Source organism: Phyllobates terribilis, unplaced genomic scaffold (genome assembly GCF_046119375.1).
Source record: "Phyllobates terribilis strain yellow unplaced genomic scaffold, ASM4611937v1 Scaffold_1__5_contigs__length_1240528914, whole genome shotgun sequence".
Lineage (NCBI taxonomy): Eukaryota > Metazoa > Chordata > Amphibia > Anura > Dendrobatidae > Phyllobates > Phyllobates terribilis.
The window spans coordinates 1144188924-1144204955 of record NW_027362761.1 but is presented as its reverse complement, the minus strand read 5'-3'; the positions used below and the strand labels follow the sequence as shown (position 1 = coordinate 1144204955).

Genomic DNA, 16032 nt, shown 5'->3' with positions numbered 1-16032 from the left:
AAGTAGGTTCTTGCCATTTCCTACACATTTTTACAAAATCTAGTGAATAATGGGTTGTGGCTGCCACAAAAGTTGTTCTTGGTTGACTTTGTTTTCTTTCCGACCTGTCTGATGGTGTAAAGTGACTGATCGCTCTTGTGTGCCATATCTTTCAGATAAATTCCAGGTTCTTCCACTCGCATTCAGCAAACACCTGGACATGTATAATCCCAACATCCCAGAGTGGAGAGAAGACATCGGACAAGTAGTAACTCGACTCCTTACAAAGGTATACAGGGATATAGATGGGTTGTCGGCAAAATGATGACGTCCATTCTGGTCCAGACCACTAGTCCTCACTTCCAGTTTTTGTGTTGAGCAGATTTGGCCCCGTGCATTCATGTATCTGGAGTGTTATATAGAAAGTGATTTACTCAGCTGTATGTAACCCTACTGGGAAAACTGTCAAGATAATATGGTCAGAAGGAAAATATGTATAATATATATTACAGTGACTTACACCATCTGTGTATGATCACAGCGATCTATTCCAGATCTTCATCTCTGCCTCGGATTGTTACGTACGCCCCTCTAATCATAGTCTAATCATTATATAATAAAAAGAGAGGCAACTGTCTGATATACTTTTCCTCTCCGTTCTTCCCCATTTGCAAGATCATTGATTTCTGTCAGTGAATGGGAACATTCTAGTCCGACAATCCATGCCGACCCAATACCGAGAGACTACAATTTTAGTTGTATCCCCTTTAGACAAACCTTTGATCCAGTTTACCTTTACTGATCCTACATCTGGGCAAGTAAAATGTAAAAAGTATATACAGAATGAGAGGAATAGTGCTAAGCAACAGCACATGTGAAAAAGACTTGGGTATACCAATACAGTAGATCACAGACTGCACATGAGTCAACAGTGTGCTGCAGCCGCAAAAAAGGCAAATACAATTCTGGGATGTATTAAGAGAAGCATAAAGTCTAGATCATGTGAAGTAATTATCCACCTCTACTCCTCTTTGGTCAGGCCCCATCTGGAATACTGTGTCCAGTTCTGGACACCACATTTTAAAAAAGACATCGAAAAAGTGGACCAAGTTCAGAGAAGAGCGACCAGGATGGTGACCGGTCTGCAAACAATGTCCTATGAGGAACGGTTAGAGGATTTGAGAATGTTTAGCTTCAAAAAGAGAAGACTGAGAGGAGACTTAATAGCTGTCTACAAATATCTGAAGGGGTGTCACAGTGTAGAGGGATCATCCTGATTCTCATTTGCACATAGAAACATGAGAAGCAATGGGATGAAACTGAAAGGGAGAAGATACAGATTAGATAATAGAAAAAACTTTTTGACGGTGAGGGTGATCAATGAGTGGAACAGGCGGCCACGAGAGGTGGTGAGTTCCCCTTCAATGGAAACTGAGGCTGGACAGACATCTGTCTGAGATGGTTTAGTGACTCCTGCATTGAGAAGGGGGTTGGACACGTTGACCCTGGAGGTCCCCTCCAACTCTAACATTCTATGGTTCGATGATACATTGTAAAACTGTCAGGGCAAGAGGAATATTTGTGCTGCTGATGTAGTTAGGCTCTTTTCACATGTCCGTTTAGGCATTCCACTTTTTCTAAAAACAGAACCCAGGCAAACCCCATGATAAGCAATGGAGCCCCTTCGCTTCCATATGTATAACTGATGTGATGAGTCACTTATTTCAGTTGAACGAGTAAAATTGCAAAACACCCACTACGGCATGTTACAACATTTGGTAGAAGTGGGAGAGAGCTCACAACCTATTACAGATAAAGAACACAGAACGGAGTCCTTGGTTTCCATGTAATCAATCCAGTTGAAAATCTATAGTGAAACTGCAGGTATCCCTGTAAAAGTTACGACTCAGATGACGGAAAGTGGAGAAATGTAGGTGACAAGGGACCTAAACGGATAAAGCGGAATATAGTGTAGATCCACTAGTCTGGATAAGCAGTGAAAAGGTATTTATTATATTCACAAAAATTATTAAAACTGCATCTAAAAACAAATGCATAGAGCAGTCCACCTCGCGGCATGTGTATCCTGACCCAGGGTTTCGCTCTACAAATGAAGGCTTCTTCCAGGGCTTAGTCAGTGCTCTGATGATAGCTCCATATATACCATGTCAAATACTTAATTGCAACGTGACGTTTACGAGGATACCGACTGTTTCACTAAGGATTTTCTATTGGACTGATTGGAAACCAAGGACTCCATTCACATTATCCTTTATCTGTATTGGCTGGTGAGCTCTCTTCCATTCCTACCCAATGTTATTGACGCGCCCCTGGGCCTACTTGGTGTAGCGTTGCGCACGCGGGGACTACCCGGAGCCCGGGCCTGTTGGGGGTAGTAGTCTCGTGGCGGTGACCCGGTCCGTGCCCAGGGAGTCAAACTGTGTGGCTGAGTAGTAGCAGTAGATGTTGGACGACTACGCCACCCGTTGAATGCAGCTATGGAGCTGCCGCTGCAGGGCAGACCGCTGAGGCCGGTGGTACGATTGTGCAGCGTAGATGGTATAACCCCCAACGGGAGTGGTATGGCCTCAGGGCAGCCGACGTGGATGATGGGGGTAACAGGAACCACTCAGACGATGCGGTGTAGTTCAGGGTCTTTACTGGTGATAAAGATAGACCCTCCCGGAGTACTGGCTAGCGATCGGGGCCTGGTCAGTCCTTGAGCAGATGGGATCTCCCCTGGCCAGGCGGAGTTGTAGGCCTCCCCAACTAACTGTACTCTTCTGGCTACCTTGCTAGAGGCGGGTAAAAGTAGCCCACGTCCCTGAGTGTACCGTGTGGTGCTCACCCGTATGGCCGGTGACTCGGGGCCTTCTAGTGGCTTCCGCTCCACGACGGCGGTGCTGGTCCCACGCGTGTGACCGTGCCTTCGGGTTTCTTGGCCAGAGGACCTGAAATCCCCTGCCGGTCGGTTTCTGCTGCTGGGTAAGGATTCGTCCCCACAGCCTCGGACTCCGGGTCCGGTGATAATTCTTCAATCAGGGCGAGCTCTACAGCTGCCAGCCCCTGATTCCTTGTATCACTGCTCCCACTGAGCTCCTGATCTTTCTTTCCTATAGCTGCTCCTCTTCTTAACTCTCCTTCTTAACTAACTAACCCTGCCTCAGCCCCAGTTTTATATAGGGGAAGTTCTTCCCCTCCCAGGACTGTGCAGGAGGTGTGGCATGCATAGGATTCCTGACCAAGAGACCTCCCACCTGCTCTCAGACGTAATATCTCTATCACTGTGGCAACCAGACCCCTGGGGTGTCACATTCCCCCCTAGTGAAATTTAGTACTCCGGGATTAAACATATTTTTGTAACATAACAAATTACAAACAGAAACAACGCAATAAAGAAAAGCATTAGGATGGTCACGGCGTGTCCGCAACCGGGTGCAGTTTTTCAAGAAAACAAGGGTGTCCATTTCACCAAAAACAGGGAGACGTAACCAGGTAGGGGTCTGTCCTGCCCCGAGTCCTTATCAGTCTTTTAGTCCGTCCTGGGTTACGCTCCAACTATGTACAAAGGATTCCCGGTAAATCCACCAAAGACTCCTACAAATAACTAGAAACACAAAATTATACACAAGCAACAATAAACAGGTAAACATTAATAGAATAGCTTGTACATTTAGATCCTCCACCGTATGGGCAACTGGCCTCTAGTGACCCTAGTGGACCTACGGAGCTGGCTGACTGGTCCTGAACTACAGGGTATAGGAGCTGTCAAGGGTAAACTGGGCAGCCGTCTACGGACTCTTTGGCTCACTAGGGGTATGGCAGGCTCACTATAAGCAGAGGGTTGATTTTCCTGGTCTGCTTGTGTAGGGCCTTCTGCCTCCTGGACCGGCTGTTCTTCCAGTTCTACCTGTGTCTCCGTAGGCACTTGGGATGCTGGTTGGAGGAACGTGAGGACGGGTACCACAACAGCACCATTGACTTGAGTCCAAGACCGAGGGAAGTCTCCGAGCACAGTACTAACCATATCTTCCCTTTCCTCTACGGGTCGAGGGTCCTCTTGTTCCTCTTCAGGGTTCCGTAGCTGTTCGGGACACTTCTTTAGGTGATCCCGGGATACAATGGCTGTGGTTTCCCCTCCGTCTTTACTGATGGTACAGACCTTTGGGTTGTCGTGGCTTGAGGGCAGTACGGTGTACGGGTCCTTCTCCCATTGGTCGTCCAACTTGTGGAGCCGTCTTTTCCTCTTCAAGACCTGCTCTCCGGGCACCAGGGGAACAGCGGGAGCATACTGGTTGTAAGTTTTCTCTTGTCTTTCCCTAGCTTGACAGAGACTACGCTCCACGCTCTCCTGTACTTTTCGGTATTGCTGCTGCCTCTCTGTGTCCCAGTTGGCTTCTGGTGAAGTGTCCTCGGGTGTCAGGACTCCCATCTCCAGATCAACAGGAAGCTTACCAGGTCTTGCCTTCATTAGGTAAGCCGGGGTACAGTTGGTGGAACCTACAGGGATGTGGTTGTATAGGTCCATCAGGTCGGGCAGCTTCTCAGGCCACAGACTGCGTTCCTCCAGGGGCAATGTTTTCAGGAGATCTATCACCACCTGGTTCATTTTCTCACAAAGTCCATTAGTTTGCGGGTGATAGGGTGTTGTTCTTATCTTCCGGCATCCATACAGGGTGCAGAACTCCTGGAAAACCTCCGCTTCAAAGGCAGGCCCCTGGTCCGTCAGCACCTGCTACGGGTATCCATGCGGACGGCAGAAGTGCTGCTGGAAGGCTCTAGCTGCTGTGTGAGCCGTTAAGTCCTTGACGGGGACGACAACCAAGAACCGGGAGTAGTGATCCACGATGGTTAACGCGTAGACGTACCAATTCTGCTTGGGGTCAGTTTTACATGATCCAAGGCTACCAGTTCCAACGGCTGTCTGGTGATGATGGACCGCAGGGGAGTCTTCTGGCTGGCACGGTCCCTCCTTCTTAAGTTGCATGGGCCACAGTCTCTGCACCACCTCTCGATGGTTCTTCTCATGCCTACCCAATGGAACCGCCCGCGCAGCAGGAACTCCAGCTTCTTCCATCCGAAATGCCCAGCTCCGTCGTGGTATGCCTCCATCACCATAGCTGCGTCTCTTCTTCGCACCACTACTTGCCAGATTAGTTCATGCGTCCGGGAGTTAACCATTCTGCGGCACAACTTCCCCTTGTAAAGGAACAGTCGACTCTTCTCAGCCCACAGTTGCTTGGCTTCCTCCGGAGCGTCTGGGTCAAGGCGTGCATCTGGCCGAGTCAGCATCTCCTTTACCAGTCGGACGGCCGGGTCACTGTCTTGCGTCTCCGCCCAGTTGTAATGAGGTAATGGGTTGAACGTAGCGGATTGCTTACTCCTTACACGGTGGGAATACTGGATAGTCCCATGACGGTGAAACGCGGGGAGTTCAACTTCCTCTACGTCCGGTAGGTTCGGCATCCTGGACAGGGCGTCCGCGTTGGTATTGGAGCGTCCTGCCCGGTATTTGATTGTAAACTCATAGTTGGACAAGCAGGCCATCCATCTCTGCTCTAGGGCACCGAGTCTTGCAGTGTCCAGGTGTGTCAACGGGTTGTTATCCGTGTACACGGTGAACCGGGAAGAAGCGAGGTAGTGCTTAAAGCGTTCGGTGACTGCCCACACCACTGCCAGGAACTCTAGCTTAAATGAGCTGTAATTCTCAGGGTTTCTTTCGGTGGGTCGCAGTTTTCGGCTGGCGTAAGCAATTACCCGTTCTTTCCCCTGCTGGATCTGGGATAGTACGGTTCCTAGCCCGATGTTACTGGCGTCGGTGTAGAGGATAAAGGGTTGGCTATAATCAGGGTACGCCAGGATTTCATCCCCCGTGAGGGCCATCTTCAGCTGGCGGAAGGACTCCTCTTCCAACTTCTCCCATCTGAAGGGCGGCTTCTGGTTCTTGGCCTTCCTGGACTGGCCTATCAGGAGGTCCTGCATAGGAGCTGCCTTTTTGGTGAAACCGGGTATGAACCTTCGGTAGTAGCCTACCAACCCGAGGAACTGCCTCACTTCCTTTACGCTGGAGGGGCTTGGCCATTCCTTAATTGCGGTGATCTTATCAGGGTCGGGAGCCACTCCGTCAGCACTCACCACGTGTCCCAGGTACTGCACCTTTGGTTTCAGGAGGTGACACTTGGAGGGTTTCACCTATAGGCCGTAGTTTGCCAGGGCTTCGAACACTTCTGCCAGGTGTTTCAGGTGGTCCTCGTAGGTCTTGGAGTAGACGATGACATCGTCCAGGTATAACAGGACCGTCTCAAAGTTCCGGTGTCCCAGACAGCACTCCATCAATCGCTGGAAGGTTCCTGGTGCGTTGCAGAGTCCAAACGGCATGCAGGTAAACTCGCTAAGTCCCATCGGGGTGGTGAATGCGGTCTTCTCCCGATCCGCCTCTGCTACAGGAACCTGCCAGTACCCGCTAGTGAGATCCAAGGTGGAGAAGAAGTTAGCAGATTTTAAAGCAGCCAAAGACTCCTCTATTCTTGGTAAGGGGTACGCATCCTTGTGTGTGATACGGTTAATTTTCCGGTAATCTACACACATTCTCATGGTGTTGTCTTTCTTTTTGACCAAGACTAATGGAGCTGCCCAGGGGCTACAGCTATCCCTGATTACCCCAGCCTCCTTCATGTCTCTAAGCATCCCCTTGGCGTGTTGGTAGTGTGCAGGGGGTACGGGCCGATACCTCTCTTTTATGGGAGGATGGTCTCCCGTGGGGATGTGATGTTCTACCCCCTTGACTCGCCCGAAGTTTAACGGGTGTTTACTAAACACTCTCTCGTACTCTTGAACCACCCGGTAGACTCCCTGTTTCTGGTGGGAGGGAGTGGAGTCAGTACCCAAATGTAGTTGCTGACACCAATCCTCCATTATTTTCGTAGAGCCGTTACCTTCCTCCGGGTGAGATGGAGGCAAGGGTTCCACAGACTGTATAGAATTTTGGTTGATAGTATATAATTTGGCTAGCGTAGCATACCGGGGTAGGTATACTTCCCTTTTCCCGATATTTATTATACGAACGGGCACCCTCCCATGGCGTACATCAACTACCCCCCGTGCTGTCAAAATGGTGGGCCTACTGTCTGAGTAGACGGGTTCTACCATTGCTTGGTAGTCTCTACCTCTTAGACCAATAGCTGCCCGGCACCAAATCATCATTTCACTTTTCGGGGGCATGGCAATAGGGAAAGGGTCACACATTCTTACGCTACCAATCTCACCACCGGAGAGTTCCACCTGTTGCCGTCGCATCAGTGCCCGGATCTCTTTCTGGAGCACTCGCTGCTGGCCGGAGCTGGCGTTCTTGGCAACCTGCTGTAAAATGAAAATCACCTCTGCAAGACAATTTTCAATCACATTAGTTCCTAGAGTTATCTTTGGGTGACTCTCGCGCTTGTCAATGTCTACAATGATCAGTCCCTGTGCTGCCAGTTCGACTCTACCGATTTTAATGGTCATTTCTTTAAATCCGATCTGTGGCACGGGCTGACCATTACTGGCGATGATACTCAAGTCGTCATCTGGATAGCGGGTTATATCCGAGTCATTCCAGTACTGCTTGAAGAGCACGTACGGGATGGTGGTGACCTGTGACCCGGTGTCCAGTAGGGCACTCATAGGGATGCCATCCAGTACCACAGGCAAGACTGGACGTCCTCCCACATATTTGTCGCGCCAGTTCGATGGGCCTGGTGATCTTTTTCCTGGGGGTTGGCCCTCTACCCCAGGTTGTGCCAGTTTAAAGGACAGTACCTTGCCATATGTCCGGGTTGATTGCAGCGGCGGCAGATGGGTTGTCCGTCCTCGTTGTATCGGTCGCTGGGTCTTCCTCTGGCCGGTGGGGTCCTCCTTGGTCGACGCCACGGGATGTCCTCCGGTCCGGATGCCAGCTGGATCTTCCCTGGAGTGGAAACCTGTAAAGACTGCACAGTTCGGGTTAGCGCTGCAACGCTTTTAGCTAGCTCTTGGACCTGATGGTGCAGGTCCGGAGCCGGGTCATTGTTCAAAGCCTGCGCATCAGCCCCCACAGGCCCTGCCGACAAGGGCGCCGCCTCCTGGTGGTAAGCGGTAGTAGGGCGCCTGTGGGTCACAACGCCACCCGGTGCCGGTTCTCGGAGCACCCGGATGGCTCTGTCCTTGAACTGTGCAAAGTCCAGATGAGGATCCTGTAAGGCTATGGCCCGCAACTGGGTTCGGTGGACATTGCAATATAGTCCCTCTATAAATTGCTCGGTCAACAGCCTGTCCTCGTTTCCCACGCTGTCAGGGTCGGTCTGCTTAATGGCTCTCAGGGCCTCTTGTAGGTTTAGTGCATAGTCCCTTATATTCTCATGTGCTCGCTGCTTGCACCCATAGAATCTAAGCTTAATCTCGGCTGAGGTGCGGGTATCAAAGGTGTCCCTCAGCCGGGTTAGTATCCCTGCGACAGTCCTCCTCCCAGGTGGCCAGGACTTTACCTCCCTTTGGGCTGCCCCGGTTAGTTGGGCCACCAGGATGCTCACTTTTTGCTCTTCTGTGAGGGGGTACACCTGGAAGAGGCTATCCAGCTTTTCTTTAAAGTCATTCAGGGTATGTGACTCCCCTGAGTACTGGGGTAGCCAGGCTGCTCCCGGGATATAGGGCATGGTGAAAGGCATGACTGTAGCAGCGGTGGCGCTGGCGGGGGTTGAGGCAGTGAAGCTCTCCTCCGTATCCGACATCTTTCTCCCCCCCCTAGTGGACCGTGGCCTACCTTGCGATGATCCTCTTCCGTAGGCCGCGGCTCCGCAGTGGATCGTCAGGGTCGAGGACCTTCCGTCGCGCTCCTGTGACGTCGGCGTCTGCTGGGCTCCTTCCAGGACCTTACGCAACGTCCGGACGTGAGGCGGGCCTTCAGTTCTCGCGCGCTTTCGGAGTCCACGCCCCTCTTCTTCCCGCGCGGCGTCTTCAAGATGGCGTCCAACGGCGGGAAAACGGCAGAAGATGGCGCCGGATGGCGGGAAAACTTCGCGGATGGCGGGAAGAAGGTAGAAGATGGCGCCGGATGGCGGGAAACCTCCACGGATGGCGGGAATCTTCACCACTGGTAAGTTTGAACAGTCTTTTTCAGGCACGCAGTACCCGGTGGTTGCGGGCACGAAATCCTGCCGACTACGCCAAAAGTTGACGCGCCCCTGGGCCTACTTGGTGTAGCGTTGCGCACGCGGGGACTACCCGGAGCCGGGCCTGTTGGGGGTAGTAGTCTCGTGGCGGTGACCCGGTCCGTGCCCAGGGAGTCAAACTGTGTGGCTGAGTAGTAGCAGTAGATGTTGGACGACTATGCCACCCGTTGAATGCAGCTATGGAGCTGCCGCTGCAGGGCAGACCGCTGAGGCCGGTGGTACGATTGTGCAGCGTAGATGGTATAACCCCCAACGGGAGGGGTATGGCCTCAGGGCAGCCGACGTGGATGATGGGGGTAACAGGAACCACTCAGACGATGCGGTGTAGTTCAGGGTCTTTACTGGTGATAAAGATAGACCCTCCCGGAGTACTGGCTAGCGATCGGGGCCTGGTCAGTCCTTGAGCAGATGGGATCTCCCCTGGCCAGGCGGAGTTGTAGGCCTCCCCAACTAACTGTACTCTTCTGGCTACCTTGCTAGAGGCGGGTAAAAGTAGCCCACGTCCCTGAGTGTACCGTGTGGTGCTCACCCGTATGGCCGGTGACTCGGGGCCTTCTAGTGGCTTCCGCTCCACGACGGCGGTGCTGGTCCCACGCGTGTGACCGTGCCTTCGGGTTTCTTGGCCAGAGGACCTGAAATCCCCTGCCGGTCGGTTTCTGCTGCTGGGTAAGGATTCGTCCCCACAGCCTCGGACTCCGGGTCCGGTGATAATTCTTCAATCAGGGCGAGCTCTACAGCTGCCAGCCCCTGATTCCTTGTATCACTGCTCCCACTGAGCTCCTGATCTTTCTTTCCTATAGCTGCTCCTCTTCTTAACTCTCCTTCTTAACTAACTAACCCTGCCTCAGCCCCAGTTTTATATAGGGGAAGTTCTTCCCCTCCCAGGACTGTGCAGGAGGTGTGGCATGCATAGGATTCCTGACCAAGAGACCTCCCACCTGCTCTCAGACGTAATATCTCTATCACTGTGGCAACCAGACCCCTGGGGTGTCACATTATCACACACAGGTTTTTTTTGCAGTTTTACTTTGTTTAATCATTGTGATTGAAGGACTGATCTCTAAAAAACTCATCAGTGCCATAGGGATTTTGTTGGGATTTCTTTGTTACTTATTCCATTGTCTTTTTAAAAAATTGGAACAGAATGTCCAAATGGGCATGTGTCATACCAGGAGAAGTGGATTTGTTCTGTGCTTCTGGATTGTCAAAAACAAGATCCGAGGAACAACAATGGATAAAAATAGTTTATTGTCAATGCGTTTCAAAGTCAATCCAACTCCTTCTTCAGGACTACCACATGTCAAGTGACCAGTGAAATGCATGCAATTAAATACATAAAAATTTCAAAGAAAGGCTCCAAAAGAAAAGGGAGGGTGAAATAGTCACATGTGATATACTTCAGGTTTTTACATTAATTTAAAACACATTATTAAATGAAAAATTGAAAAAATGGCAAGTATGCCCGAACTGGATACATCTGTAAAAACACTCAATATTAGGGTGCAGTTAGACAGCCATATAAATCAGACCACAGTACACAGACTGGCCGGCTGCTCTCCCCATCTGAGCTTAGCTGCATAGAAATACATGAAACTGTCACGCTTGGGTTGGGAGAGCCGCCTGCCAGTCATTGCACTGTAGTCCAATCTCGATCCGATTCATGCGGCGTCTGACTGTACTCTTAGACTGGTGTAAGTTTATTCACATGTCTGTTCCCGCTAACTTGAAAAAAAATTAGTTTCCAGCTTTCAACACCCTTTACTATTTAGTTGCAAAATTCTGTGCAAATACTGCTTAAAAAGGGATTTAAAACTTCACCAGTGCTGTGACCCCTTAATTCTCAGTATCGTTTGGGATCTCAGAGGTCAGGACAATATCAATCATAACATTATAATATATCCTATTTCTTTCTTAGATGGGAATACCCCATTAAGACCCATATTTGGAATCCTTAGGGACTCTCTGTGCTGTTGTTCAGACGTTGCAATTTGCATGAAGCCTAATTGTAAATTTAAGTATTATAAAATAATTAAATGTCATTGTAGGACGGAGCAATATTCCTCCTAAACTTAACATCACATATTTCCTGGCGAGTGCATGTATCCCCCGCTTCCCAGGAGCTGGACTACATATAGACAGATGATGAGGAAGATTCATTACGAGATACTGTATTATTTGGTTTTGTGCCCTAGCAAAAAGACAAGGACATGATTCATATGCAGATTTTGTAGCCTTGGCAGATCTGCGCCGCTAAACTGGCCAAACTAATGTTTATCTGGAAATTAGATTAAAAATTGTGCAATTCTCGGCTCCAAAATGTGAGTTTCAGGTCGTAGTGTATTATTGTCAGAAGATCCACACTGCGTGATGGAGGGTGGCAGGAGCAATCCTGGAAACTCTACTTCACATTACTAAGAGGTTCTGGTTTGCTTCTGAAGATGTTTAAGAAAAGTAAATTTCTGGTTCTTTTATACCTGGACAGTACTTTTATTTTCACTTTTTGCCTATTTAAGGCCCTTCACCACAGAAATTGAAGTTTTTTCTATTTGTTCCATTACATAAAAAGAATACTCCATAAGTTACTCTGCCTAACATCTATCATTGCAATCAGTGCCGTAACTAGAAGCTTGTGACCCCCAATGCAAAACCTCCAACAGGGTCCCCAACTATGAGGGTCTTTAATACCAATAATCATCTCATATAGGCCAATGGGTGTCCAGGACACAGGTGTGACCGCAACCCCTGCACCCACTATAGTTACACCCAAAATGTGATTCTACAAACTGGCCTACAAGACTCCCAAAATATCCTCTTTCGGGCCTAAGCTATGAAACAATAATGGGCCCCTAAGGTCCAGCAGACAAAAAACACATTTCATCACATGGACAATTTCCATGTCAGCTGAAGTGCAGGTTGTAGATATTTATGCATTTCTTCTCACTTTTTTTTTCTGATTTTGATCCATCAAGTTTACAACCCCTTTAAATGACATCATCCTGGTCTAGGATAGGTGACACTAGAGATCAAGTTTTCTTCCTCTTGATAGAGAGCTAATTTGCATTCCTTTTTCCCAGGGTGCATTGTGGTCTCCACTAGAGAAATAAGACCCCTTTATGGTTTCTGTAAATGTATCACACGTCTGATAAAATATTTATTTTCCTTGTTACATTTTTTGCTCATGCCTTCACTATTTTCTAGCTAGACAATGGAAAAGTAACCTACTTGCTTCATATATTTCCAGGAAACTAATATTCCTGAGCAAACGCTTGTGACAGTGGTGAAACCGGGCTTACCGACCATGGCTGACTTATACCTTCTACCGCCTACAAATCAGCCGAAGAGGAAGAGAAGCGTGTCCACTGACAAGGTACGGTATAGACTCACTTACTGTAGATCTGTCCCGGATCCCGGGAAGCCTCCACTCATCACTGGCCTGGGGAGAACGACAGACCTCGTGATTACATAGCTTGTTATATATTCGCTTTTACAACATGAATATTTCTTGGCCAAATGCATTAAAATTGCCAGCGAGCGAATATAAATTGCTGTTTGTAATGAATAAAGAGGCCAATGGAGGGGAAGAAAGCAATGTATGATCAGAGAATGGGATTGTCCTCTATAAAGACAGCAGGACATATAACACTGGCATGTCATGTTAGGTTAGTAATACAAGATCCTGCCCCTAACGGATATATGTCTAACGTTACGCAGGCAATCTCAGATAGCCCGCTCCTCCGTAAACCGATACAACGATTTTTCTCTTTCTTTTTCCAACTTTTTCAGCCCCTTCTGTATAATATATCATGATTTCTCGAAGTATCTGCTTTTGCTTCCTGTCATCTGAGTGGGAGGGACCTAAGACAAGTCTGTGTAGCATGTAGAGGCAGTCTGTGATATTGCAGAAAGAATGTCTAATGACTACAAGGGGTAACGTACTGTGTTATTATAGAGCCATTATTATAGAGCCCAGTATATGTAATCTGTATACAATAATTCCTATGCGCCCTCGAGAGGAGGATTCAGGCAGCTGGAATTTAAGAAGTTAATTCCATGGCTGTGTATGGCATCCAAATAAAAAAGAGAACCAATAACAAATTTTGCAAAAATATAAGAAACATTTTAATATGCTTCTTTCATTATTTGTGATCCACTTCTCCTCCTCCAACCCATGCACCTTAGCTCATCATTAATTCTAAAAAACCTTGCTCTAGACAAGATGGATGTTTAGATCACTAAGGGATCAGATTACAGCTCCCTATCGAAGTATGTTAAGGGTGGGGTAGATTGAGAGAGGGAGGTTGAGAGACAGATTATACTTCTGCTTTCTAGTAAGTGTTTATCTCATCTCAGAACTGGGCAGAGAATCAGATTATACTTTGGCTTTCTAGTTAGTGTTTATCTAATCTCATAACTGGGCAGAGAGACAGATTATACTTCTGCTTTCTAGTAAGTGTTTATCTCATCTCAGAACTGGGCAGAGAATCAGATTATACTTTGGCTTTCTAGTTAGTGTTTATCTCATCTCATAACTGGGCAGAGAGACAGATTCTACTTCTGTTTTCTAGTAAGTGTTTATCTCATCTCAGAACTGGATTCAGAGCTACACTGCTCAGTACTGCTGTATGATGTCCTCTATGCTGCTGCTTTTGAACACATCCTACATGGAGAAAGGAGCAGGAATTCCTAATGTCTTTGCGGAGACATCATAGCTGCTAGTCTCCACCCAGTAGCTCGGAGGCAACTGAAAATTAGAAACAGAACCTGCAGAGGGAAAAACTGATGAAAAATGCAGAATACAAGTCATATAATAGCCAGAAATACTGTTATTCCTCATATGCACGAGAAACCGATTATTCTGAAAATTCATCTGAAATTTTAGAAATTAATCAGCAGTAAATTTTTAATCAATTTACTGTAAAATAAAGAATAAACTCAAATATTTTGCTTTACTTCTTTTGTACTGTTATCCTGAAAGCTGCGTATCCCAGAATATAGAGGTAAATGAAATGTTGACATGAGCCATTAATACCGAGCGCTTTAGCCTGGGATTTATATATGCGAGCTGCGTTCTCCTCATTTGTATGTACTCGTTACCGTCTTTTGTACTGAAGATTAATTGAATGTTTGTTGTTGATAACGGGATGAATATATTTGAAGCTTTGTTTTTTTTCTGATCCTATCATAATTATATTTTGATTGTATAATGATGTTGCTGAAATAATGTGGTTAGTTGAAAGTATTTATAATTCAGCGCTGGTATGATATCGATTCAGGTAATCGTTCCCTTATCTGCCCGAAAGATGAATGGATGTATTAACGTTTTGCTTTACAGACCCTCGTGACGGCTTTTTTTTTTTAAATTCCCATTGTCTGACAGTAAATTTGATTAAAAATATGAAATAATTAATTTGTATTTGAATAACTAATTAATACACCATCATCAATCAACTTCCAAATTTCAAAATAATAATATGAATTTGATATTTTCTTTCTACATGTTTTCATTTTGTGTTATGGCTTTTATGTTAGTTTGATTTTTTTTTTTTTTTTACACTTTTGAAAAGTCAGAAGATATAGAAAGGCTGGAAATTAAATTTAATTAAAATGTTGCAGTAGGTAATTTCCTTCCTTTCATTATTATTTTTTTTTTTCAATCCAGGAATTAGCTGACTTCAGATTAATTGAAATGTATTACATTTTGAATATTGTTTTCTATTTTATTTTAATTTTTCATTGTTTTTTTTTAAGCTATTGTATGTATCTGGTAGCAAATATAATCTGCCAAAAAAGGTGTTGCTTCATATTAATATGGAACGTTATAGAAGGTTGTCCGTTCTCCTATAAGCCAGAACGTTCACCGCAATCTGAAAACATACAGTATGGGCGAGTTTCATCATTTGCGAGTCCTCAGGGGCAGGACTTATTCTCACTCTATACCAGTCTGTTACTCTGTACACCCAAATTTATAGCACTTGTCTTCATGATCCCATGTATTACTCCCCAGTATTATCTATGCACAGCGCCATGGAATAAATGACGCATAAAAATAAATGACATTTTCTTTGTTTCTTTCTTCTAGAGGATATCAGTAATAAGACAGGCCTTGAGTGCACACAATATCACATTCTTCCTCAGAGGCGGATTTTGGGTTTTGGTAACGTTAAGTGATTCTGAATCAGGTAAGCTTCTTTTCAAGTGTTTTTTAAAACATATTTCTCACTTTTAGGGTTTATTGCTTTAACCCCCGAGCCTATTTTCAGGCTTGGGGGGTTAACCAGTGTCATTTTATATGGAACTCTGGAATGCTTCAACATATCCCAGAGATTCTTAAAATTTTTTTTTTTTTCATGACACATTGTACTTCATGTTAGTGGTAAATTTTGATCGCAATGATTTACGTTTACGAAAAATTTGACAATAAATTGGCAAATTTTGCAATTTTCAAAATTTGAATTTTTATGCCCTTAAACCAAGTAGTTTTACCACACAAAATAGGTACTAAATAACACTTACTACATCTGCTTTACATCAGAATCATTTTTTGAAACATCATTTTTTTGTGTTAGGAAGTTAGAAGGGTTAAAAGATAATCAGCAATTTTTAATTTTTCCACCAAATTTAGAAATGACTTAAGAGGCTTATGTGACAGAAGATACCCAAAAGTAATACCATTTTAAAAACTGCACCCTTCAAAGTGCTCAAAATCACATTCTGTACTGCTTGGTTATAGAGGATATTAGGATATAAATGGACGTATTATGGATGGGTTTTCAATCAATTTTAAAGGGGTTATCAACTTTTTTTTTCATTTTAAAAAGTATGTTCTAGATGTGATTTTGCGGCCATTACCAATAGATAAGTATTATAG

General features: G+C 46.2%; 1 protein-coding gene across 2 annotated transcripts in view; it reads left to right on the top strand.

Annotated features, from left to right (window-relative positions):
• The window catches only part of SORCS2 (sortilin related VPS10 domain containing receptor 2), a 1226315-nt gene that overhangs the window by 1193457 nt on the left and 16826 nt on the right, over positions 1 to 16032 (top strand). For both annotated transcript variants that reach the window (XM_073647901.1, XM_073647911.1), the window contains exons 22-24: positions 156 to 268; positions 12406 to 12531; positions 15244 to 15343. In XM_073647901.1, the coding sequence (XP_073504002.1) occupies positions 156 to 268; positions 12406 to 12531; positions 15244 to 15343 (339 nt within the window). The remainder of the gene's footprint in view (positions 1 to 155; positions 269 to 12405; positions 12532 to 15243; positions 15344 to 16032) is intronic.